The sequence below is a fragment of the Mixophyes fleayi genome, chromosome 1 (genome assembly GCF_038048845.1).
Source record: "Mixophyes fleayi isolate aMixFle1 chromosome 1, aMixFle1.hap1, whole genome shotgun sequence".
Lineage (NCBI taxonomy): Eukaryota > Metazoa > Chordata > Amphibia > Anura > Limnodynastidae > Mixophyes > Mixophyes fleayi.
The window spans coordinates 398045522-398072508 of NC_134402.1; the positions used below are offsets into that span (position 1 = coordinate 398045522).

General features: G+C 40.9%; 1 protein-coding gene and 1 long non-coding RNA gene across 2 annotated transcripts in view; one reads left to right on the plus strand and one right to left on the minus strand.

Annotated features, from left to right (window-relative positions):
- Positions 1–26987, plus strand: part of LOC142098504 (uncharacterized) — a 1185945-nt gene that overhangs the window by 322893 nt on the left and 836065 nt on the right. The window lies entirely within an intron of this gene.
- The window catches only part of LIX1 (limb and CNS expressed 1), a 149520-nt gene that overhangs the window by 10293 nt on the left and 112240 nt on the right, over positions 1–26987 (minus strand). The window contains exon 5 of the mRNA XM_075181322.1: positions 8134–8211. Coding sequence (XP_075037423.1) covers positions 8134–8211 — 78 coding nt within the window. The remainder of the gene's footprint in view (positions 1–8133; positions 8212–26987) is intronic.

Consider the following 26987-nt stretch of genomic DNA (forward strand, 5'->3'; position numbering starts at 1 on the left):
CTTATCAACAACCCGTGCTCCAGGTCGGTCCAACTTACCTCCGGGGCTTAACCAGCACCCGAACCAATACCACGGCCCATGCTCCAGGTCAGTCCAACTTACCTCCGGGGCTTAACCAGCACCCAAACCAATACCACGGGCCATGCTCCAGGTCGGCCCAACCTACCTCCGGGGCTTAACCAGCACCCGAACCAATACCACGGCCCATGCTCCAGGTCAGTCCAACTTACCTCCGGGGCTTAACCAGCACCCAAACCAATACCACGGGCCATGCTCCAGGTCGGCCCAACCTACCTCCGGGGCTTAACCAGCACCCGAACCAATACCACGGGCCATGCTCCAGGTCGGCCCAACCTACCTCCGGGGCTTAACCAGCACCCGAACCAATACCACGGGCCATGCTCCAGGTCGGCCCAACCTACCTCCGGGGCTTAACCAGCACCCGAACCAATACCACGGGCCATGCTCCAGGTCGGCCCAACCTACCCCCGGGGCTTAACCAGCACCCGTACAATTTGCACCTTTACTATTACTATTACATAATCTATTTTATTCCATCCTAATATCAGTGTGTGATGATCGTTTACATCACATCACTGCGGGGCGTTAGCCTGGATTTTGCTAGCATGCTCGTTCTCATCTATATGGAGCAGAGCACCGGCAGCGTGACAGCAGCATCTGAATGAATAAAGATCGCATGCGCCACCTCTCAACTGCCTATTCTTACGGGGCCACGAACGACATCACCTACCCGGCGTCAGGGGAGGAAAAGGAACACCCGGGTCGCAGGAGGAGGACACCTAAGCCTGGCTTGATCAAAATATTACTCAAATGTGAGTTATCAATGCACTTTTTGACTTTTGATTTCCATTCCAATTGGATATACTTGGAAGTTAGACAGACTCACCATTGACTCCTTACTACTCATTTTGTTGCCTCATTGACAGCCATTTATTTTTACTATTGAACTATTCAGATATATGCCTGTCTCTTGTTGATCTGCAAGTATCAAAGTTTATACACTGTTACATTGTTATTTTAAGTTGTTCTGGCTAGAACGTGTTTATGTCTTATCATTGATTTAAACCATTCACTTGTATACTATTCCCTTCAATCTCCTTCCTAATCTATATTTATATATACATTTTTATGTGCCCAGGGACCGAATTTATCCTATCTAGATCTATCATTTTAGAGGGTGGGGAAACCCCTTATACCACATCAGTTCCGCTCTGTGGCAGCAAAATATACCTTTTAATGCCAGGAAGGGCGGCCTCACCTATATATTTTTTCTATATCTAGCACCCGTACAAATACCACGGCCAGCACTACAGATCGTCCTAACCTACCTCCGGGGCTTAACAAGCACCCGTACCAATACCACAGCCCGTGCTCCAGGTCTACCTCTGGGGCTTAACTAGCACCCGTACAAATACCATGGCCCGTGCTCCAGGTCGGCCCAATCTACCTCCAGGGCTTAACCAGCACCCATCTTAATATCACGACCAGCATGCCAGGTTGGCTCAACCTACCTCTGGGACTTAAACAACACCTGTATCAATACCATGGCCCCTGCTCCAGGTTGGCTCAACCTACCACTGGGGCTTAACCAGCACCTGTACCAATACCACGACCCGTTCTCCATGTCGGTCGAACACACCACCGGGCTGCATCAGCCCTGATCCCATACTACGGCCTGCACTCCAGGTTGGCTCAACTTATTGCCCTTGCTGTTTCATCACCTGTCCGTGAGCTAACCAGGCTTCGCATATTTTAAAAAACAGAAGGTAACGAGACATCTCAACCAGGAAGCGAACCGGATCCAGGAGTCGGGAATGGGAGGGAGGGAAGGTTGTCATGGAGCCAAGAGATCTACTCAAACTCCTCCCAACTCTTTTAACCAATTCCTCTGTTTCTCCCCTTTGTGACACTATCCCTGGTCATCACCACACCTTCATGTTTTTGTTAACCCTCAGTGAACCAAACCATTATGTACAAACCTCAGCTTTTATTTTTCCCTCAGTTCTATTAATCGGTCTTCTAAACATCTGGCCTACACAGCAACGGAACCTCAGATACAACTGAACAAACTCTCTTGTCTATTTAAATTAGGGGTCTTTTGATGAAATTACCCCTTCCAAGTCCCAGCCAGCTGCACCTCTCACACCACAAGGACAGCGGGCAGTGCTTACTTATCTACTTTATTCATGTATGCATTAAATTAGTCCTGAGAGTGAAGGGACTTCATGGCTGCTTTTATTACATGTGTCAGTTTTGAGAGTTGAGTTAATCTAGAAATGTGTTTTTCCTGCTACAGTACAAGGGGGAAGTGCAATTGCATTGAAAGTACAGAAGGAGAACTACTCTCCATCACCTCAGAGATGGTTAAACCAAATCAAATCCCTTTCCAGGGAGAAGGCAGGTGCCCCAGAACAAAGCAGAGTGCCCCTCCCCCAAAAAAAATTACCACTCCATTAACTTATTTAAATAATCTTGTCCTGCAAAATTTAATTTTGGATTTGCATGTGGTGCACAATAGGCACAATCATGCACCTAATCCATAGTCAGAATGGGACTCACTCGATCTTTTTTACACCATATGATGCCACCATTTTGGTTTGCAAATCAAACTTTTACCCATATTGGGTGTTTTTACACAATGATAGGACACGACTTTACAATACAGCATTCGCAGCACTTCTGTAAATAAGCTTCATTGACAGCAGAATAAGGCAGGCTGTCACTCAGGGCTATTTACTAAGGTTGCATTTAGGTGCACATTTGCACTACACCCACAAAAATAATTCATTAGCTATCAGGGTCTAACACTAGACAAAGCTAATTGCTGATTGTTATGGTTTATTATTCACCGTAAAACAATGTTAGAAGATAATACCCACTCTATGTGGAGTGCACCAGAGTCAGGGGCCTACTCATAAAAGAGGAATTTGTTAGTTACAGCCAAACTAACATCATGGGATAAATATTTACTAAACCGTACAGAGCATTCTTATCTATATGATCTGACATTATCTATTGCTTACTATGGGGAAAGTATTGTAGTGGAAATCAATGCAGCCATTACAGAAGGTCGCTCCTTTGCAAACTTCTTCCAGGGCGATCGCTGTCAACAGCAGCAATTGGCTATTGATGGAAGATGACCATAAATCGTCTTTAATCAAAGAACCCACCCTAGATGTGCGAGAAAGAAAACTTTTCTGCCACTGTTCTAAAATGTTAATGTAAAGACATTCTGAGAGGAGATTGGGCTCAGTCAGGCATATACATGGCGTCTGGACAGATACATTGTTTAATTGTGTTATCTAAATAGTCCTAGTAACCACATACTGGACACAGAAATGTTGTATAGACACATAAGCACCTTAAACACATACCACATCCAAAGTGGTACTTAGGAATAAAATATTTTATGCAGATCGGCAACTGCAGGGTAAAAACAGAATCGTCATTGTATGGATATTGCCTGGGGTCCTTATTTAGAATTAGGAGCAAATCCAGCTATAGGATAAAATGTAACACCTGTACCTGTACAAACCACAGGCAACCTGATACACTTCAGGGGCCACATGGGCAACCTCCTAATCTTCAAAAGGGCCACACATCACCCTTAATAACACCGATAAACTAAAACATCACAGTTAGTCAAATAAAGAGACAGCTACCAGGAATAACATATCAGCAGTCATTTCAATGTAAGATAAAGAAGTGTTACAAGCTGTAATAAACATATCTGACATCAAAGCAGGAAGGAGTTGGGAGCCATAGGCTATGGTAAATACAGGGAAAATACTGTCTGATCTTATATGTTACAGACAAATACTGGGCAGCTTTATTTTTGCATTGCCCTTTAGAGTTGATATACCCACTGCCAAATGGAAATCTGGCTGTACATTTTAAGGTTGCTCCCCGGCAGGGTAACACGGTTTTGCCAAGGTGCAAACTTGCACCATCCAGATGGATTTACTCCTAACTGTACATGGCCATGAATGTTCAGGATACAGGAGCAACAAATGGATATTCTAAGATATCAGTTATTTGCGCATTCTGTTCACAGTTTATAATCCATATAATTTTATGCGTAAAAAATAGTTCATTCATCTCTGATATGTTAATCCTCCACTGGCCATTAATTATGTTATGACCATGGTAGGGATGTATTTATCCTTAGGCAGAGCAGGTCTGTGTCTGGGTGTGGCAGAGGCTGGGAGGAAGACCTTTTCCTGCACTGTAAGCATCCAAAGAAGCAGAAACCATCTTATTAGATCCATAGCTGCAAAGTCAGAATCAGATCCCTACATTCCCATTCCAGCAGCAGCAAAGGAGGATCCATTGCCCATTGAATGTTGGATACACTTCTACAGAAATCTCCACATGTAGGAACTTGTTCACTATGTTAATTTAAAGGGAAGCCTTATTTCATGATTCTTTATTTTGCATGTTCTGAATTGAACACGTATACATTTTAATAACAGAGCAAAAAGGCCATTATAGTAAGTACAGACCAGATATTACACATATTACCAAGTGTAATATGAAGACAATTATTATTGGGATTAGGGGGGTGAAGTAAGGTAGCGGAGAGATTAGGGGTGGTAGATAAATAAGCAGGTGTGGGTGGGACAGGACTAGTTGGGAAGAAATGATAACCTGGTCATCATACATTGGGGGAGCCTGACAATGTTGGTCTTAGGAGAGGGAATACGGTTGTAAGGGAAGACATTTTCTTCTACATCAAGTTATTTCAAACTTCCAAAGTAAAATATATTTAATTTATGTAAATGTGATTCATCACTGTCATATCTATAATTATTATAAATGTTGTAAAGTTCATTGAAAGATCTAAGAAAGCCGCTTGTCAAAATCCCCAAATCATGGTCTTTCAGGCAATTATAGCTTTGATATTAGACATTGCATTAATTCATTGGATATACAGTTTTTGTCATTCTACTGTCTTAACTTCCAAATACAAACTAATTCAATTTATAATATTTAAACTACAAAGCAGATCTCTAACAAATATAATCATTGCCATATGTTGTTTAATCACTTTCCAATTTTCCCTCACTTTCTTCTCAGATCCAAATAAATCCAATTAAATATGAACATAACATAGTTGATAATCTAATCACTCTACTTATGCATCAAACCCAACTTCAGTAACAGCACTAAGCCTATTATGATCTCCTGCAGGCTCCTTTTATCCCTATCTTTCCTAAAAAAAAATAGCTAGGAATAACCTGTGCAAACTGTTGCTCCTTGTTGGCATGGTCATCTTGTTTTATCTACCTATAAGCCTCAGCGGAAAGCTTGCCGTATAGTCAGTTTAAATTTGCGGCGCATATGTTTAATGCTTCACCAATTGCCTCCAGTGTGTTACAATTCCCAGGATAGTCTAAGCTTGTGTAATATAGTTTATGAGCTTACACCAGATACAAAAAACAGTTTTTCACAATATCTTTTTGTGCATTGTCGTTTCAAATGCGGTGACTGAATGGATATTAGTACAGGTCCTGAAACAAGATTATTATTGCTAGAAGCCTTGTTGTATGCATAGGGGCGAAAAAATGGTTGTTTGGAGCCCAGCACTACTGAGAAGCCAAGGGCCATCACACTGATTCTGCACATGTTCAATACATTTTCCAGCCCCGCTGTGCTATTCAGTCATCTGTGAACCATGACTCCCTATCATTGCACTGCATATAGGTGCAGTGCAGAGCGTCTTGTCAGTTCTTTAGTTTGAAATGTATTTCTATTAATCTCTAGGTCCACGGTGACCGTGATCTCACACCATGCTGAGCAGTCTTCGCAAGTCAGCACTGAAAGGGAAGCATTGCTGTAAACGTCTTCTGAAGCAATCCAGTAACTGTCACATTTATCAATAAGCAGGAGGAAAAGGATTTTCAAAAGTACATAACATTTTTCACCTTTGCTCCACTCCGTCAGGCATTAAGCAGTGCATCATGTGAAAAGAAGACTTTACTCAAAAATGTTTTCTTCAGTTTTAGACAGCCAGGGGAAATATATGATTGGTCTAAGAGCAACAATAATTAAATTTTTCTTTTTTAAACAGATGATCTTCATCGACAGTATAATTATTTGTTGATGTATAGTCAACATATTCAGTCTCTAGCCTGGCACCCAAGGTTAAGATGGCAAAATGTGCACCGCGCCATTCCTTCTATTTACACATTACTGAATGCTGCCACCAAACACTAGACCCACATTATACCAGTAGTAACCCCATACTTCCCTACTCTCCCAGTATGCTCCTGAACTGCGGGGAGCAGGCACTCTCCCAGATCCCGGGGGAAATGGGCCTTAATGACACAATTTGTGTTGTTAAGGTCCGCCCCCACAATACAGTGAATTGCGACGCCCCATTTGCCAGCTGACTTTTTTCTGGGATCTCTCGTAGGGGAAAAATCAAATGTTGGCAACTATGAGTAACCCCCATGAATTATAGTGGAACACCATCCCACATAACAGTATATTGAGATTAGACTACAAATGTACAAGAATCCACAGCCACCAATCAGGCATTTGGTTTCAATGTCTAACTTGCATTATATCTGTTACAAAATTGATTGCCATGCCGTTTTGTAGGCAAAGGGACCCAATAAACAGTGTACAGCCAAACAAACAAAATGAAGGATCTTTACGTTCCAATACCTCCACCACCTCCACAGTGATGGAAAATTGTGACACACCTTAATACATAATTCCCCGTAAGAAAGAAAAACCTAATTCAATAACAATATCCTGAAAATAGGCACAATGTTTTACAAATTCCTTGCTCAATGAAATAAAAACACACTGCTTAATAAACTTTATCATATACACAAATTTAGTTGTAGAAAATGAGAAAATATAGAAAGACTGTGCCTCGGTGTGTTGTACAATACAGGACAACTTTTTCCCATTATCTGCTTCTGTTACATGTAAGTAGAATGTTTAGGTTTATTTACTGTCTGCGCCAGTAACTGTTTTTTATTATGATTTGTGTTCTTACATTTAGCATATGTTCTGAGAGCAGATTTCATTCTTAGCGTTGTTTGTATGTGGAAATGTAGCAGCTTGGACACAAGAGGGAACCATGCCATGCCAGTCACCAAAGGCCTTTGAATTAGTAAATACTACTCTGACAGTAAAAGTACTATATGTATAAAAAAAGACAAGACTGCAAAACCTTATTTCTTGTAGTCAGTATGATCAGTTTAGTGTTCGGTAGTCTAAAAAAAGAATGTGTCTTTTATGGGTCACTGCATTATGTAAATCTGTGGCCATGTTAATTAAAACACGTAATAATGATTGATTATATAAACGTTAGCCAAAAAAACAAGCAGAAACTAGCAGTTTGCAGTAATTCATAGCAATATATTTCCCAACACTGCCAACTTATAATTTAGGCCATGTTCCCAATTTGATCAGACCTCTTCCAATCCACCTAAATCACAAGAAGTCACCCCAAAATATTGAAATCATGCAATTTTCTGCCATAACAAATGATCCATTGGAGGGTATACAGATCAACAAATGAGTGATTATCCTTTATTGTTCAAGGGGTATATTTACTAAACTGCGAGTTTGAGAAAGTGGAGATGTTGCCTATAGCAACCAATCAGATTATAGATGTCATTTTGCATAATGTACTAAATAAATGATAACAAGAATCTAAATGGTTGCTATAGGTAACATCTCCACTTTTTCAAACCTGCAGTTTAGTAAATGTAGCCCCAAATGTAATAATGAATAAGTATAATAATGGAAGCAAGTAGCAGGTTCTAGGGGTTATTGCTATACAGCTTTTAACCTGTAAATGACCCTCAACAATGTATATTATTTAGCACAATAAAAAATAGAAAGTTAGGTAAAACTCCAAACTGAGCCATTACTTTTTCCTGCAAAGTTGTATTTAAAGATACACCGAACAGTTTATCCTGATTGGTAACATAACGGAGAATAGGAATTAGCATTTGGAAACGACTCTAAATGTAACAATCACAGATGTTTCTTAGTTAAGCCTTAGGATTCCAGATAAATAAATAATTGTATTCTGGGTAAGTGTTTATGGGTTAAACGTATGTATTGGATAAAGCGCGAGATATTTCTTACCTGACGGGAGCACTTTGTGTCTCTGAGAGCTTTAAGGCTTCCGTTCCAGTGCAGGAGCTGAAAGACTATCATGAGTTCCTGTAGTAAAGAGCAGAATAAAAAGAATTATCAATGTATTTAACTAGACTTGTTGAAATGTTTTATTTACTTAAAGCAAAAATATACCTTAATTATAAGTAGCATTTTGATCTCTATTTATTTTAGGGAAAATGTCCTGTAAAACAGATGTTAATAAGTTGTTCTGTACTGAAAACCCTTATTTTTCTACATTTATTGCAAAAAATGGGAATTCCTGCATTGCTCTGGAAATATGAAATTATTTACCCTTAGACAGCAGTATAATAGTGTATCTTAGTTTCCAAATGCTTGCCTTACAAAGCTGGAGTTATACATTCTTACAGCTACATGAAGAACGCGCTCTTTCAAAATGTGTGTTTTTACATGCCAGGACAAGATTAACGAACATCGGGAGACATTCTGGAAACTCAGCTACTGTCCAATGTGTAAATATTTTTCCTTGTTGCAGGAGGAGATAGCTAAACTGCAGGCTGAGATATGTAGGTTGTCTGTATCCTTGAAGCCACCACTGCCTCAGAGAGCCCCCAGAATACATTCTGCCTGGACTACTTTGAGCTCTGAAAGGAGGAGATTTCCAGAGGGACATAGACACATCCTGCAAGCTGTGACATTGCAAAAAATCATATTCTGCTCTTTGCAGGGCTGGAATGTACAACTAATATAGGTAATACACAACATGAGGATATGGGGACTTCCACTAGCTACAGGAACAGGAAAATTAAATCTCCAAAAAGGACTACACTTCTCTTGCGGGATTCTATTATTAGAGACATACATCTGGGAAAAGATACTGAAGAATAGAAACAAGTTTACCTGGAGCTACAGCTAAAGGGATTAAGACCGCATGTTAAAAATTGTGAGGGTAGCGAGAAAAGATGGGAGGTGGATGTCATTGTCCACCTAGGGACAAACGACCTGGCTAATGCTGAAGCTATGGTCGTAAAAGATGAATTTAGAAAATTAGGAACTGTTCTAAAGTAAATAGCAACCACTGTAATTTTTTCAGCAGTATTGCCAATTCATCACAAACGTCAATGTGTGGCTAAGGAAGTGATGTAATGAAGAGAGATGTGGATTAATAGACCACAGCCTTGTCATCTGGCAAGATAGGGGCTTATACAAAAGTGACAGCCTGTACCCGTCTTCAAGGGGAACCAGAATACTAAGTGAGCAGTTTGGAAGCTTCATCCGGAACCATATAAACTAGCAGAGGGGTGCAGGGAACTAAATAGGAATCCCCAACAAAGAGGTATTGTTTCTGCAGGATAATAGAACTGGAAACATATGCACAGCAACAGAAGACCATGCAAATTTAAAGAATAAACATAGACAAAGTGTAACAATACTGGTGGCATTATCTGGAGTCCAAAGGCCGAACGGATATACAGCGAGTAATCAGACATTTGTCGGGTCAGTACACAATCGGGTAGTCAGACGTTTGCCGCGTTGGTACACAAACAGGAAGTCACAAATGCAAGTAAGAGTGGCAAGTAGCAGGAGCTGAGCAGACAGAATACTCAAGCACATGTGTGATCCAGGAAGTGCCTTATATAGGCCCCAAACAGGAAACAGGATGGTTTATCTTTGATGCCATACTGTCCATCTTGGAAAAGGGCAAATTTAAGGGCAAGTTTATAATTACAGACCTCTAGTGGTCAGAGGTGCAAATATCAGTAATTCCTTACACAGAGGAATGAACATAGCTAGGAATAGAACCTGCACAAACAAAACTCTTAGAGCTATATGTGCAAATGCTAGGAGATTAGGAAATACAATCCCAGAACCAAGTGCGATAATGACAAGGGATGATATGGATATTGTGGCTATTACGCAGTCATGGTGCAATGAAAATCATGACTGGGACATAGCTGTAGCCAGTGGGATTAATTGTAGGAGGAGTAGCAATGTATGTGAAAAAAAGCAGAAATACTACTTTAATAGAAATTATTGAAGAAAAAACTGAAGCCCTTTGGGTGACCATAGAAATGGGGGACAAGGCTATTCTTCATTCTGGGGTGATCTATAGACCACCAGGTCAGGAAGAGGAACTGGACAGGAACCAATTGTTCGTACTAGGGTGATATATAGACCACCAGTTCAGGAAGAGGAACTGTACAGGAACCAATTGCAGGACATCGCTAAAATGGCATTAAAAGGAGAGGTAACAGTCATGAGATACTTTAATATCCGGATGTGAATTGGGAGGGGTCTTTTGCAAGTACCACTAGAAGTAGGTTCAATGGCTAACGGCTATTGACATAAGCCTGCAGAACAGATGAAATAGGTCTTCACCTATATCAGTCACCTTTTCGTAGAACTTGTTGCGCTCACAGGTACTTGGATCCCCCAGGTTTTAACTCTTAGCGTAGTGAAAGCTTACATGCAATACCACAACAGGAAGATAGGAGGCGGTAGCCAAGATGGAGTAGATGGTCAAAAGCACGCCGGGGTCAGAGATCCGTAGCAGACAGAGTGGCCAGGGGCAGACCAAAGGGTCTGGGCTGACAGAGCAGGAGCATCCCTTAAGCACATGATAAGGGAGCCCACTCGCATAGACAAAATATTAGAATTAATTCTTACATATGGTGACAGAATATCTGATGTAAATGTGGGTGTGAACCCAGTATCCAGTGATCATCAAGCAGTATGGTTTAGTATAAAGACGGAGACCGAGTCATACCGCACAAGAACAAAGATGTTAGATTTTAGGAAAGCTGACTTTGTAGAGATGGAAAATGTGTAAATGACTCTTTGACAGAGTGGAGGAACTTAAAAAGAGTGCAGGAGAGGTTGGAAATATTAAAAAGTGCAATATTAAAAGCAACAAACCTCTGTATCAAACGAGTTAGGAAAATGAAGCAGTGTGGTTTGTTAGAGTAGAAGCAAGTATTGTGAAAGCAAAAAAGATGGCCTTTAGGAAATATAAGCAGTCTCAGAATAATGAAGTCAAAGAGGTGTATCTTGTTAGACAGAAGAAGGCTAAGAAGGTAATCAGATGTGCAAGGGCAGAAGGTGAAGAGAAAATGGCCCAGTGAGTAGGTAAGAGAGGCAACAAACTTTTTTAGATATATAACTGAAAAGAGAAAAACAAAAGGGGGCATACTAAGATTAAAGTCAGTGAGTGAGGGTCTTGTTGATGGATACAAGGTAATAGCAGATGAGCTTAATAATTATTTTTGCTCAATGTTCACTACAGAAAGTGCGAGGAAGGGGCCACAGTTAACTTGCAAGTATACTCATAAAAATGAGGTAGGTACAAGTACATTTACAGAGGAGAAGGTCCTAACAGAGCTCTCAAAACTAAAAGTGGATTAATCAATGTGGCAAGATGGGATACACCCAAGGATACTAAAAGAGCTTAAGGGGGTGCTGGTAACACCATTAATAGAATTATTTAACCAGTAGCTACAGGAGTAATTCCAGAGGACTGTAAAAGAGCGAATGTAGTCCCACTGCACAAAAGTGGAAGCAAGGAAGAAGCGAGCAACTCCAGACCAGTGAGCCTTACATCAGTACTAGGGAAATTGATAGAAACACTCTTAAAAGAAAGAGTTGTAGAATATCTAAAATCCAGGATCCAAAACAGCATGGATTTACTGAGGGGAGAGCATGTCAAACAAATCTTATTGACTTTTTGACTAAAGTAATAGATCAAGGGGGAAGCGGAGATGTAGCTTATCTAGACTTTAGTAATGTTTTCTAACACTGTCCCAGATCGCAGACTGTTAAATAAATTCAAAAGTTTGGGATTGGATTCTAAGATGGTTGAATGAATAAGATCTTGGCTGCAGGATAGAAAACTGAGTTGTAGTAAATCGAGTGCATTTACAGGAGGAAAAGGTTACTAGTGGAGTACCCCAGGGATCTTTACTTGGACCAGAGCTTTTTAATTAAAAAAAACAAAATCTGTTTATTTTCAACAAGATAACAAAATGTGAGAGACAGTGAAAACATATGTTCATTACATCGACTGACACACGTAACTTACGTAATATTACATACATATAGTATTAGAACATTGCATTTAGAAAGCCAAAGTGGCCTTAACTAGCATCTTTCAAGGGAGATGTGCTTTTTGACCAGTGCTTTTTAACATTGCAAATGGTAATGAATGGAAAGAATGCCTTTTTAGATGACACAAAGATATGCAACAGGGTAGACACACCAGGAGGGGTAAAACAAATGACTGATGAATTAGATAGACTAGAGGAATAGTCAAGAGTGTAGCAATACAGTTTAATGCCAAAAAATGTAAAATCATGCACTTGGGTCTCAAAAACCCAAATGCTAAATATAGTATTAACAGCACTATAATAGAAACTATTAGAGGAGAAAAGGGATCTAGAAGTCACTATTTTAGGTGACTTGAAGGCAGGTAAGCAATGTATGGAATATCCAGTCACAAAACAGTGGACCAAGGTCGGTATTAATCAACAGACATATCCTCAAATCCGCTCCTTCTTGAATTATACCCAATATGCGTTTGCTAATGAATCAGGCCCTTGATAGTTAAATGCGCAGAATGGGTTCTGTTGAGGAAATAGGCTAAATATGTACCCCTTCTCTGAAGTTGTGTAACCTCAATGGGAACTAGAGTGACTGTCATGGAGGGTGATGGAGTGAGGTTATGGAATACAATTTGAAGATGATTTTAGTCATGTAGGTCGGGCAGAAGTGCTCAAACTCAGTCCTCAAGAGCTACCAACAAAACATGTTTTCAGGGTTTCAGTCTGCAGAAACAGGTGGCATAATTACTGACTCAACCATATTATCATCCTCATCATCATCATCAACATTTATTTATATAGCGCCAGCAAATTCCGTAGTGCTTTACAATTGGGAACAAACATTAATAAGACAATACTGGGTAATACAGACAGAGAGGTAAGAGGGCCCTGCCCGAAAGCTTACAATCTATGGGACAATGGGAGTTAGAAACACAAGGGCATGTGCTACATCATATTGCACAATGGACCAGCCAGACTGCAAAGGTAAAAGTACTGAGAGGTCTGTGTGTGTTGCAATGTTGGTCAGAGGGTTGTTGTCTTGCGTTAGCAGTGTAGAGGATGGTAATAGGGTAATCAAGAGAAATTAAGATGATGGTTGAGGAATATCATAACCTTGTCTGAAGAGGTGGGTATTCAGTGAATGCTTGAATGTTTGAAGACTAGAGGAAAGTCTTACTGTGCGTGGGAGGGAATTCCACAAAGTAGGTGCAGCCCAGAAAAAATCCTGTAACCGAGAATGGGAGGATGTGATGAGAGTGGAGGAGAGACGTAGATCTTGTGCAGAATGGAGGTGTCGAGTAGGGAGATATTTCGAGACAAGTGAGGAAATGTATGTCGGTGCAATTTTGTTGATGGCCTTGTATGTTAGTAGAAGAATTTTATATTGGATTTGTTGAAATACAGGAAGCCAATGTAAAGACTGACATAGTGGCTCAGCAGAGGAATAACGGTTTGTAAGAAAAATCAGTCTAGCCGCAGCGTGCAAAATAGATTGTAGGGGTTCAAGTCTGATTTTGGGAAGACCAGTAAGAAGGGAATTGCAATAGTCGATGCGAGAGATGATGAGTGCATGAATTAAAAAAACATATAAATTAACCTGTGCATGATTAAAGAAATCCTGAAAACTGAACTGCTGATAGATCTTGAAGACTGAGTTTGAGCACCTCTGAGGTAGACTATAGGACAGAGGCAGATTAAAGGGGGGCCAGGCACTGTATGGTTCTTGGTGGCTGGCTACACCTCTGGGACCAGCCACCTTCATACAGCCATGGATCATATTATCCGTTGCTTCCTCCCATCCCCTATGTCTTTCCACCTCCTCCCTCTACTTCCCTATCCTATCTGTGTGCATCACTGACAATTTTCCACATGGGATACACGCACTGCCCCATGTATGCAGACTTAAAAGCAGATGGCACAACCTTTACATCATAGCAAGTGACATAGAACACAGCGTCGCAGGAAGAACACTACATTTACAGCAGGCTGAAACAGTAGGAGAAGATGACAGCAACAGCAATAATAAGGAGTATTGATGCCATTATTACAGGCCATTACTACTTACTGGGTTATTACTGACTATTATTGTACTGCTGTATCTATTACTGGCCTTAATGTGTATTATTGTCACTGCTCTATCTATTACTGGGCATTACTATTACTGCTGGCATATTAGGGGTACTACTATTACTGACAATTTACTGGGTACTACTATTGCTGGTAGCATTCCTGCTGGTATATTAAAGAGCAAAGTCAAATAAAGCCATTATTTGTTATTAACATATATGAAACATTATGAATTACTGAACTTAAAATATACCTAAAGAATTTATTCCTAACTAAATATGTTCATCATTTCTCTGCAGAAGACCGTCATGCTAAAAGGGAGAATTTCTCTACATAGACAGACCGTAACTGGCATCTTTGGAAGCATGACAAACACTTTGGGTCTGATTCATTAAGGAAAGGAAAGCAAAAAAAGGAGCAACTTTGCACCTAGGCAAAACCACGTTGCAATGCAAGGGGTACAAATTAATTCATTATTTTACACGAAAGGTAAATACTCGCTTTTTTTCCAAGTAGGACACAAATACTTGATAGCGTTATTTTCACACTGAAATTTAAAATTGATCTAGGACATGCCCTACCCCATCTAAGAATCTGTCCCCACATTTAAAATTTACCCCCCCTCCAATGCAACATGGTTTTGCCAAGGTGCAAAGTTACTCCTTTTTTTTAAATTTAACTTTCCTTAATGAAACAGGCCCTGTGTGAATTGGTAGATTCACACACAGGTCAGGGCTAGTGTGAGGTCACATCTGTTAGAGTCTCTGTAGTTTCAGCTTTTTAACTTGCATTAGATCTTATGGGGACATAGTGATAAACCTGTGTGGGGAGCTTCAGCTGTCTATCATGGATTCAGAGTTAATACTTTACTTTTTAACAGGGGTGCAGTGGAATTTCGAGGTATTTTGCCTTTTATTTTAGCTTGATGGTTCATACCAGAAAATTAAAATGATGGGGTTTAGTGCTCCTCTCATCTTATTTAGATGGATGTTCAGTGTACACTGGGTTTTAAAAAAAGTCATGACAGATCAACAACGGCAACAACTTTCTGCACGTTATGCGTTTCTCAAAAAGCTGTGTATACCGATCATCTGATCCTGCAGAAGGTTCCTTTGCTGTACTCTGTTAGTACTGCATTCAAACATGGGTGAAGACAGCATTTGAAAGACCACTAAATACATATGTTGAACACAGTACCTAATGCTGACTTGGGATGTTACATTTGATAGCACACCTGTGCCCTGGGACTCTTAGGAATTGTCAGCTACCTAAAAGTTCCTACAGTAGCGCAACAAGAGCAGATTCTTGCCGTTCATGATGCTGACTGGTGGTTCACAAGATCCTTGGTGCTCGTGGCACACACAGTGGCAGTACTTGCATTGCTTATCACAGGTATACTATCATACATGCCAACTTTCAAAACGTCTCCCCCGGAAGTCATGTGACAGGGGGCAGGAGGGGGCGTGGTGACGTTGCCTCGTATGGCCATAGCCCCGCCCCACTATAAAATGCTGAAATTCAGCAGGGGCGGGGCTTAATGACACTATTAAGCCCCGTCAGTCAATGCTGTGAATTTCGGCAAATCCGGGAGGTTTGCCTACATTTCCGGGAGTCCAGGAGAGCTCCCCGAAATTCGGGAGCCTGCCGGGAATTCCGGGAGAGTAGGCAAGCATGTATAATATTATCATATAATATTTATACTGGTTTAGCTTTATTTAAACAAAATGTTAAAAGGAGATTAGCGAGCTTGGAGGAGGCTGCATGTAAGTGCTCTAAAATCTAAGATGTTGCAGATGATTGGCTAATAGGGTCCCATGTTCACTAATTTCCCTACTTGGCCTTGTATTGTCTGCACTGCTACCATCTTAAACCTGCTATATTGTTAAAGTCTTGTCATCATATTGCAAACTCAATTGTGCTAACCTATAGAAAATGCTGTGATTCTCGGGCAAAACTGTATTCCTATTAAGCATTGTGGCCTCACAGATGCTGGAAGATGTTTTGACTATTGAACAATATAGAGGACACCAATTTCTTTTGGCTCCTTAACTTGTTTTACATACTATAAAATACATTGCCATTATTGTTTAATATGTATACAATACATCCAGATTCAACCTAACTAACTATATTTTCTAAGAATGCTTTGTTTCACAATATATTTAGTTCTTTAGAAAATACAAAAGAAAAAAATGTAAAAATTACAGTTAATAAAGTGGATAACATAATAAAAGAAATGAAAAATGCCAGTAATTTTCGGTCCGTATATTCTTCAAAAGAAAAAGTATTTTTCTTTATTTCATTATAAAATCCTTCTAGCCGCAGAACTCTGGTTCTGAAACCTACCACAGTCTTTCCTGAAAACAATACTCTTGGTTGGCCCGAAGGATGAATTTCTGTGTGATGAGATGGTGGTCTGTTATTCTTTCTATTCTAATTGTGTTTTCTTTATGATTGTCAGCGCTAGTGCCAGTGAGGATTGTATAACATGAATACATTGCGTCCATGCAGTTATTACAGTGCATACTGAGCAGTTTTCAGATAGCAGTGAATCCCTGACTTGCTGCTCTTAGAGAACATTTAGTACAGATGGCGGTATTTAAATAATGCTGTTTTGCCACTAGTAAACAGTCCTGAAATGACATGTAACAAATGCTAGATATTGGAATGCAAAGTAGATAATTTAATACTGCCATGTTCAGATGTGTTCAGCAACCATTCTTCATTTGTGGTTTCCAGAATATAAAAAGAAGTTATTAGAATCGTGGGTGGCCTGCAAATGGGGAGGAAGTGACACGTTTATAGCTGAGAGCACAAACACATTGCGAAATTATTTTTTTTATTGCTAGCACGAAAGTGGTTAGGTCTTATCTGCTCCCCTTTTCAAATTGTGAATGCAGTTTACAAGTTCATTTAAAATTTTATACTGAATAATAGCTATGAATATCTTCTTATATGACAGCAGATAGATGACTGGGGGAGAGAAGATCCACCTTACAGGGTTTTCCTACAATTTACTTTGAACCCCTAGGATTACTTGTTTGGGACTGACATAGGTGTTGAAGGAACAGTTTGCTTCAGGACAAGCCACTTCATATGTCAAACACTGTGTTTGACCCAGAGAGAACTATGCACTTACAATTCAATTAGGCTTCAGGGACAACTGCAACCACAAGTGGCTCAGGGGAGGGTTCTCCATTGTTATATGATACAAATACAAATGAATATCAAAAATAAAAGTTATAAACGTTATTGATCTTTCCCAAATACTTTGCAACTCAGTACAAGTGTTTGAGAGAATGTTATACACATGTTCTGGAAGAATGGGTTGGTACTGCTAAAAGTGGCACTACAGTAGCAGAGTTTTTACAACTTGAAGACCATAGTACCGTTAGAACGACTACAACGTACGTTTTTAAAAAAACACCACTTTACAGATAGCCATCCTGATTTTAATATTGATGAAAATACAAACAGCCGGATTTACTAAGCTGAGGTTTACATAACCGCTGCAAAACCGCCATCCAATATATTGGGGACAGTGTTATTGTATTATATTATGGGGGAAATATGAATATATAATTATATTAACACAGTGGCCTAGTGGTTAGCACTTCTGCCTCACAGCACTGGGGTCATGAGTTCGATTCCCGACCATGGCCTTATCTGTGTGGAGTTTGTATGTTCTTCCTGTGTTTGTGTGGGTTTCCTCCGGGTGCTCCGGTTTCCTCCCACACTCCAAAAACATACTGGTAGGTTAATTGGCTGCTATCAAAAATTGACCCTAGTCTCTGTCTGTCTGTCTCCCTGTCTGTCCTTCTCCCTCTTTGTCTGTCTGTGTCTGTGTGAGTGTGTGTCTATATTAGGGAATTTAGACTATAAGCTCCAATGGGGCAGGGACTGATGTGAATGAGTTCTCTGTACAGTGCTATATAAATAAATGATGATGATGATGATGATTAACTGGGCACTACTATTTGGTTGCTAATGGGGGCAATAATTATTTATGATGCACACCTGTGGCACTACCTAGTGTCCCCATGATATAATAATACAATAATATTAATATAACGAAAATTAAAATTTGCCCACATAAGTTAATTATGAACTAACTTTGTCGCTTAATCAATATATAATGAGTGCCCCCATTATTTATATGTCAATAGTGTCTCCTCTTATGTTCTGAATGGCAAGATAGCTCAAACACCATGTTTGAGCTATCAAGCCATTTAGAAGCGAGTGTACAAAAAGCCATCTTTTTCCTGGCCGTTTTACTAATCCGCCGGTGGTGTAGCTGTTTTCAATATGCCAGTGCATTTTACATTGTAGCCTCAAGCCAGCGTATAGTAAATGCGGTTGTTTGGAGCACTAAACCGCCGATGTGTGGCGGTTTAAAACCAATGCTAAACTCGATTCTTAGCAAATTTACCCAAGTCTCTCCCTACTTTGTCACTCAATAACTTTAGAATATCATTTCTTTCTTATGAATCCTAATATATCTCTTTGTGAATAAACAATGGGGTCTGTTTAGCACCTTTGCAATAAGGGATGAATTAGTAGAGCAATTTATTAATTTGTTCGTCCTGGGATATCAGCTCCAATAAGCAGCTGGTTTTACCTTTTGCCGATCGGTGATAACAGTAGTAAAAGAGTTCGGTCCCAGTCTATTCTCTACACGTGTGCACAAATCAGTGTAATGCTCCGGTCCTGCAAATAGTATCTGTCTCGTTGCCTGCATTTCATTCATCTGGAAATTGTCATGTCCCAGAGTCAGACACTCTTCATTCATTCATTCATTCATTCAGCTATATTCAGATCTGCGCAGGTGCAAGCCTATTGCACTTCAGGACCTCCTCCCTCTTGTCACTGGTTAAGCATTTCTGGAGCACTATTTAAACGTCCTGGATTCACCTGTCTGATGCCTGTTCTTCAAGCTCACTTCCTGCAGCCTGTGGTTCTGGTTCCTGTTCTCCTTGTGCTTTGCGTGTATTCCAGCCTGCTCTCAGTTCGTGGCCTGTGCTGAACCATCGCTGCTCCAGTACCTCTCTTACCATCTCCAGTGTACTTCATCGTGACAGCTCCGGTTCTCTCATCGCTACCACTCAGAGCCGCTACTACACCTGTGACTCCTCAGCTGTTATTCCGAGTTGCCTCCGCTATTCCCGCCTGCTCTCAGTTTGTGGCCTGTGCTGAACCATCACTGCTCCAGTACCTCTCTTACCATCTCCAGTGTACTTCATTGTGACAGCTCCGGTTCTCTCATCGCTACCACTCAGAGCCACTACTACACTTGTGACTCATCAGCTGTTACTGCGAGTTACCTCCGCCACTCCAGTCTGCCTCCAGTCAGTGGCTGTGTTGAACTATTGCTGTTCCAGTACTTCCATTGCCTTTTCCAGAGTACTCCTATGTGACAGTCTCAGTTCCCTCAATGCTGCCGCTCAGAGCCGCAACTACCTCTATGACCCATCAGTTGTTGTCCTGAGTTACCTCCGCTTCTCCCGTGTGTTCAGCTTCAGTCTAGTGTTGAACTTCCGCTGTTCCAGTAACTCTACTAACTACTCCTGAGTACACTATTGTGACAGCTCCTGTTCTCCCATTGTTATACCACAGGACATCTACTCTTCTAGTGCCTCATTGGCTGCTGACCATCAGCCTTGTTTTTATTGTTCCCACATTTACACCACTTACCTGTGGGCTCCATTGTCTCTACCCGCTTCACCTGGCTCCTCCACACCGTTCTGCTGTTCACCCAGTCATGGGGCCGCGACCTGCAGGTTTGGTGCCGCTAAGACCATACCTCCTTGCTGGGGTTCTTGGTGAAAACCACCTGACTGTTAGACTCCGCGCCTGGGGGTGGGCCAAGCCATGTTCAGCAGAGCCTAGAGATCAATTTTCAGTAAGCCAACCGAGACAATCAGTTGCTGCAGGGGACGAGTGTGCAGTCTGTATGGGAGAGATCAGAAGATCCCACAGACTGGGCTTTTACTATAAGTAGGAACAGCTAGCACCATTTTCAGACGTGTTAAATTGCCCCAGTTCGCCATCCCCATAGTTCTCTCAATGAGGGTATTGAGCATTACTTTGGTTAATGCACAAGAGATCTGTGATAGCTCCTGGGCTAGCCCATTGCTAAATGCCTCTGTTACTAAAATATGAGATAGTGATGCGGAAACAAATGTTTGACGAATAGACCCCTATGTCTTGTTATTCCAAAGACACCAATTATGGACAGCAGAAAAGCTACTGCTCATGAAGACAGTTGTCAGCACAGCACAGGGTATAATGCAAAACCCACTCTGAAACTATTGTAATTTTTAAATGTTTATAGTTTAGGCATTTTATTACATTTAAACACATACCACTATGCAGATGTCTTTTAAACAAGTGGAGACACTGAGCAGTAAATATCAGGCCCATTAATATATCATATCAGCAACCAGGTCTGCCAGGAAGACAAAATGTAGGCACTAGTCCAATCAAGATCTGTTGAGTCTAAAGACAACTTTAAAATACATTACTATAAAAGTAGTGTTTGTTGCCACATTAAAGCAATAAGTACAAAGCGATACAATCCAATAAACTTAATTTATTGTGAAATACACTGATGGAATGCAGACTGCCTAGAGTCATTATCTGAGTCTTCACTACGGGAATGTTATCCAAAGAGGAATTAAAGAGATATTGTATTGAAACTTAAAAAACAAACAAACAAAAAACGTGTCTTCAGAGCAAAATAAAACAAATATTCAAGTGAAAAAGCATTTTTTATGTAAAAAAATTAAATAAGCTTTTACTGTCTCTATGATTTAGCTTTACGTCCTCCCTGCAATATGTAATGTCAGCACCGGGCTCTTCTGAATGGTTGAACTGAATAAGAGTAGCTCAAGGAGGAAGGACTTAGCTTGGCATTACAAAGTCCATTACATATCATCTCAACCTGCCCACATCACATGAAGAAGCTCTGAATACATAGTGAGGGAAAAGTAGAAAAGTAGGTCTGAGCCAGATTAGGGGGCGGGGCATGGTCCCCGGGATCCAGGCGAAGGGCTGTACCCAGGACGGCACCTTTCCCTATCTCTCGGCTCATGCTCTCTTCCCTGAAGCACCACACAGGTGACATTGTGATGCTGTGGAGAGGAGAACACTGGAGCTTCCAGCACCAGCAGTGACGAGAAAAGAAAAGGAATAATTAGAAGAGATGCAGAGGGCAGAATAAAAAGAGAAGTGGTGAATAGCCTGTAAGTAAAATACTGCACAGGTCAGAAAGGGAGAGATCTTAGATATCCTGGTGCCAAATCTATAAAAATATATATAGAGGGGTTGATGAGACTATTCAGCACCCAATTTATAGATAAGAAAAAAAAGAGAGCGTGGGGAGGTTGACATGACTTTTATGATACACAATCTGCAAAAATATGGAGTTGGTTGGGGGAATTATTAGCTCTTTTTATTAAATAATAATGTTATTAATTTAAGGTCAGGGCAGATGGGGGGTAAATGTACATATTAAAAGGGAATGCTTATAATATTGGGCTGGTTGGGCGGAAGATGGACTAATTATTAAACGTGGGTGCTATTAGTTCAATTTCGGGCTGGTTGGAGTTAGGTTGGCCTAGTGTTGAGTCATTGCTCTGCTTTTCGTGAGGCGAATAGTGACAATCTCTTTTACAAACAGGGCCCCAACATTACAGGAACCAGCTAAGCAGCAACTGACCTGAAGACACCAGCAGCAGCACCAGGTAGTCCAAGCTACAAGAACAGGTAGGAGAGAGCAGCAAAGGTTTGGAGAAAGGTCTAACAATGAGAGAAGCACAGAGAGGTCTAGCAATGAGAAAGGCACGGAGAGGTCTAGCAATGAGAGAGGCATAGTGAGGGCAGCAATGAGAGAGGCATAGTGAGGGCAGCAATGAGAGAGGCACAGACAGGGTAGCAATGAGAGAGGCACAGAGAGGGCAGCAATGACATGGTAGGACAATATGACAGATATAAAGGGGGCAAAGAGAGAAACACAAGGGGGGCAATCAAAAATATATGAGGGAGGAATAGAGACTATTAAGGGCAAAGTAGTGTGACATTGTAAACTGCTAGAACCGCTTTGCAAGATGTTCACCTTTAGCAGCCCCCTTTCCGAGTAACTTATTATATTCTACAGTACTTGGTTGCCCCAGGACTTGGGTAGTAGATGATGTAGTTGTTCTAGCACCTGTCCAGTGGACAGGACAAAACACAGTAGGAGGTAATAAGCAACCAGAATATATGAGCAGAACAGACAGGCAAGGATAAATGTGGAGTTGTCTGGCACTTGTCTGATGAAGTGGACTACACACAGTAACAAGTAATGACCAACCAGAATGCATTTGCCAGAACTCAGAGTCAGACAGGCAGGAATCAGAAGTAGAGAAGACAACAGAATCCTTAAAACAAGCCAGGGGTCAGGGCATATAGAGATATGAGAGCAAATCCATTTAACAAGGCGTAGAGTCAGGAGTGGAGAAGACAGCAATTCCTATAAACAATCCAGGTCAAACACTAATAGCAGAACAGGTCAGAATACAATGCACACTCAGGACCGACGCTCCCATTAAGCAAGGTTAGGCAATTGCCGGGCTCTGCAAGGTGCCTCAAAATTAAAAAACATTGACCATTGTCGTTTAAAACTGTGCAGCGGCCTCCGCACAGCTTCCAAGAAATCCACGGGGAGGGGGGGGGGGGGGGGGGGGGAAGGGGCTATGAATCTTACCTGCATTAAGCTGCTCCTCTCTGCTCTGTCTAGTCCCCTCCGCTCACTGACTGTCGGCCGTGACATCATCATCACGGCCTGACAGTGTCTGTGAGTGGAGGGGAGAACACAGAGCAGAGGAGGAGCAGCTTAATGCAGGTAAAATAAGGAAAGACGTGGGGAGGGGAGAGAAGCGCCGATTTTGACAGGGTACCTGCGGCAGGGGGGCGCCGATATTTAAAGTGTGCCTGCCGGCAGGGGGGGTGGGGTGGGGGCGATTTTCACAGTATGCCTAGGGCGCCAAGGACCCTAGCACCGGCACTGTGCACACTAGCTCAAGCAGGAAATATCACCAGCAATGAAATGCTGCCAGGACGAGGTTTACAAAGGCAGCAGCACCAACCAGAACTGCCAAATGATTTGCTGCTTGAGTGTGGTAGGTGATTGGACACCTGAGGCCACCAGACTGATAGCTGAATGAAGCTTGTAACTATTTGTCTAGCAACCAGCTGAATCAGTAAATTGCAGGAACGATCCTAGTTATGTCCAAAAGTTTTCACAAATTTTACTCCTTTTTGTCAGATGTTGCTATGGTATGCGCAAGCAAAATTACAAGCATTTCAGAAGTGTCAAAGTCTTTTATTGATAACTACATTAAGCTTATGCAAAGAGTCAATATTTGCAGTGTTGACCATTCTTTATGAAGACCTCTGCAATTCGCCCTGGCATGCTGTCAATCAACTTCTGGGCCAAATACTGACTAATGGCCACCCATTCTTGTCTAATCAATGCTTAGAGTTTGTCAGGATTTATGGGGTTTTTTGTCCACCTGCCTCTTGAGGATTGACCACAAGTTCTCAATGGGATTGAGGTCTGGGGAGTTTTCTGGCCATGGAGCCAAAATTTCGATGTTTTGATCCCTGAGCCACTTAGTTATCACTTTTGCCTTATGTCAAGGTGATCTATAATGCTGGAAAAGGCATTGTTCGTCACCAAACTGTTCTTGGATGGTTGGGAGAAGTTGCTCTTGGAGGATATTTTGGTACCATTCTTCATTCATGGCTGTATTCTTAGGCAAAATTGTGAGTGAGCCCACTCCCTTGGCTGAGAAGCAACCCCACACATGAATGGTCTCAGGATGCTTTACTGTTGGCATGACACAGGAGTGATGGTAGCACTCACCTTTCCTTCTCCGGACAAGCATTTTTCCAGATGCCCCAAACAATCTGAAAGGGGATTCATCAGAGAAAATGACTTTACCCCAGTCCTCAACAGTCTAATCCCAGTACATTTTGCAGTGTGTCCCTGATGTTTTTCCTGGAGAGAAGTGGCTTCTTTGCTTTACTTCTTGACACCAAGCCATCCTCCAAAAAACTTCACCTCACTGTGCGTGCATATGAACTCACACCTGCATGCTGCTATTAGTGAGCAAGCTCTGCACTGGTGGTGCCCTGATCCCACAATTGAATTAACTTTAGGAGACGGTCCAGGCACTTGCTGGACGTTCTTGGGCACCCTGAAGCCTTCTTCACAACTATTGAACCTCTCTCTTTGCTCTTTGAAGTTCTTGATGATCCGATAAATGGTTGATTTAGGTGCAATCTTACTAGCAGCAATATCCTTACCTGTGAAGCCCTTTTTGTGCAAAGCAATGATGACGTGTTTCCTTGCAGATAACCATAGTTAGCACAGGAAAAACAATCATTTCAAGCAGCACCACCCTCCTTTTAAAGCTTCCATTCTGTTATTCTATCTCAATCAGCATGACAGAGTGATCTCCAGCCTTGTCCAAGTCAACACTTTCACCTGTGTTAACGAGAGTATCACTGACCTGATGTCAGCTGATCTTTTTGTGACAGGGCTAAAATGCAGTGGAAATGTTGTTTTTGGGCTACATTTCATTGTCATGGCAAAGAGGGAGTTTGAAATTAATTGTAAATCATCTGATCACTCTTTATGATATTCTGGAGTATATGCAAATTGCCATCATAAAAACTGAGGCAGCAGACTCTGTGAAAAATAATATTACTGTCATTCTCCAAAATGTTGGCCATGACTGTACACATAGTAGTAGCAGTAATTACACAGATGATAAACAGAGAGCTCCTATTTTCTAGCAGAGATATGAGGGGGAAGGGGGGGGGGGGCAACACTATATTTATGTGTATTGGACCTTATTGTATACACTATGTTATAGTGAATGTTAATCTCTATAGCTCACCAGAGTTTATAATAACCATTGGAGTGTGTAAAGCACTAACATTATAAGGATATAACTCAAATGAGTTTATACATATTAAGGCCTCTTGCATTTTTTGAGGAACATAATTTGATTTGTCTTCGCGTATATCTAAAGTTCTCAAAGTGAATGGAAAAAAACATGGAGAAGCAAAAAAAACCTAACATTTTCTTCACTATTTATTTTACAGCTAAATCTTCTTGTAATTTGTAGTTTGCCGAAATTAATAAAGCATGATTTAATTTCCAATTGCATAGGAATAAATATTCCATAGAGTAATGGTTGACTAAAATCATAAACATGTTACACAGAATGCATATACCATATAGTCATAGACATATAGGTGTGGGGAAAATACCTTAATTATGCCCCCTGCCCATGTTTCAATTCAACTATCCCCAAAGTACTATTTTCAAAGCATATTTTTGGCCACTCACTATTCTCACCTATTAATGTTTGGAGGCGAGGAAAGGACTAATTTCCTGCTAGAAAAAAAACATGGTAGGTTAGTTTACCTTAGAGGACATGTTACATTTCTCTGTGGTATGTTTAATTTATGGCCATCAGATTGCATAGCATAAATGTACTTGCATTAGCAAGCCCTATCGGGACACACTACTCACACCCTAAATAATCAGAATCTGAACATTGGAAATGTTTACTTAAACTGCTCTGATAATTGGCCAGTGCATTTTTTGGATTCAACTTTGTTCTCATTTACAATCATCTGGTGCCTGTGCTTTTTGCTGGCACCATTTATTTCTCTTTTATGTGGTGTGTGGAGAAATGTTTAGTATTGGGACACAGAGTGCACAGCAAAATGCTTGTGTTGAATTAAATTTGTTATACTAACTACATGGCTATTCTTTTGCTTCCTTATATTTCCCAAATGTATAGCACATTTTTAACTATTGTTGGCAGTTTCTAATTTGATGTCTTAAGTTTCATGAATGCATTGAAATTCTTTATTTGACTGAATAATGCACCAATAAATATTACATAAATCTATATATACACATACATTACACATACATTATATATACTGATACACTTTTTTTTACCCTTTAGCTTCTTCAAGTTGGCTGAAATACATACATCTATTCTAAAGGTTGCCACCAGAGGGCAACAAACTAGGTATCTCCCTTCCAAAGATGGCTACAGCAGGGCAATGACTATGATATATATAATGTATGTATATATATATATATATATATATATATATATATATATATACACATATATATATATATATATATATATATATATATACACACACACACACACACACACACACACGGGCCTGAATAAGTGCATGTGCGTGCACCCACTAGGCATGCGCAGAGAGATTTCGTGACAGGTACGCTACACAAGCTGGTGTACATCCAACTCTCTTTAGGAGGGGTGAGGCCTAGAGTGTTAACTCATTGCTAGACTTTCCATATTATATGCACCTGTCTTTTTTCGAAACAGTGCCCCAACATTCCAGGATCCAGACATGCAGCCAAGGAGCACAAGTAGCAGCAGGTAGTGAAAGCTGAAAGAACAGGTAGGAGAAAGCAGCACAGTCTTCCAAATGTCCTGATTCTGCTAGGGCAGTCCTGATTTTAGTTGACTGTACCGCTCATTCAGGACTTTGCTCCAAATACAGAGACAGTCAGAATATATGAGCTGGATCACACTGCCCTGCTTTTGAAGCGAGAGCTGTGTGCATTTAACAGTAGTGCATGGAGCACTGCCTTTG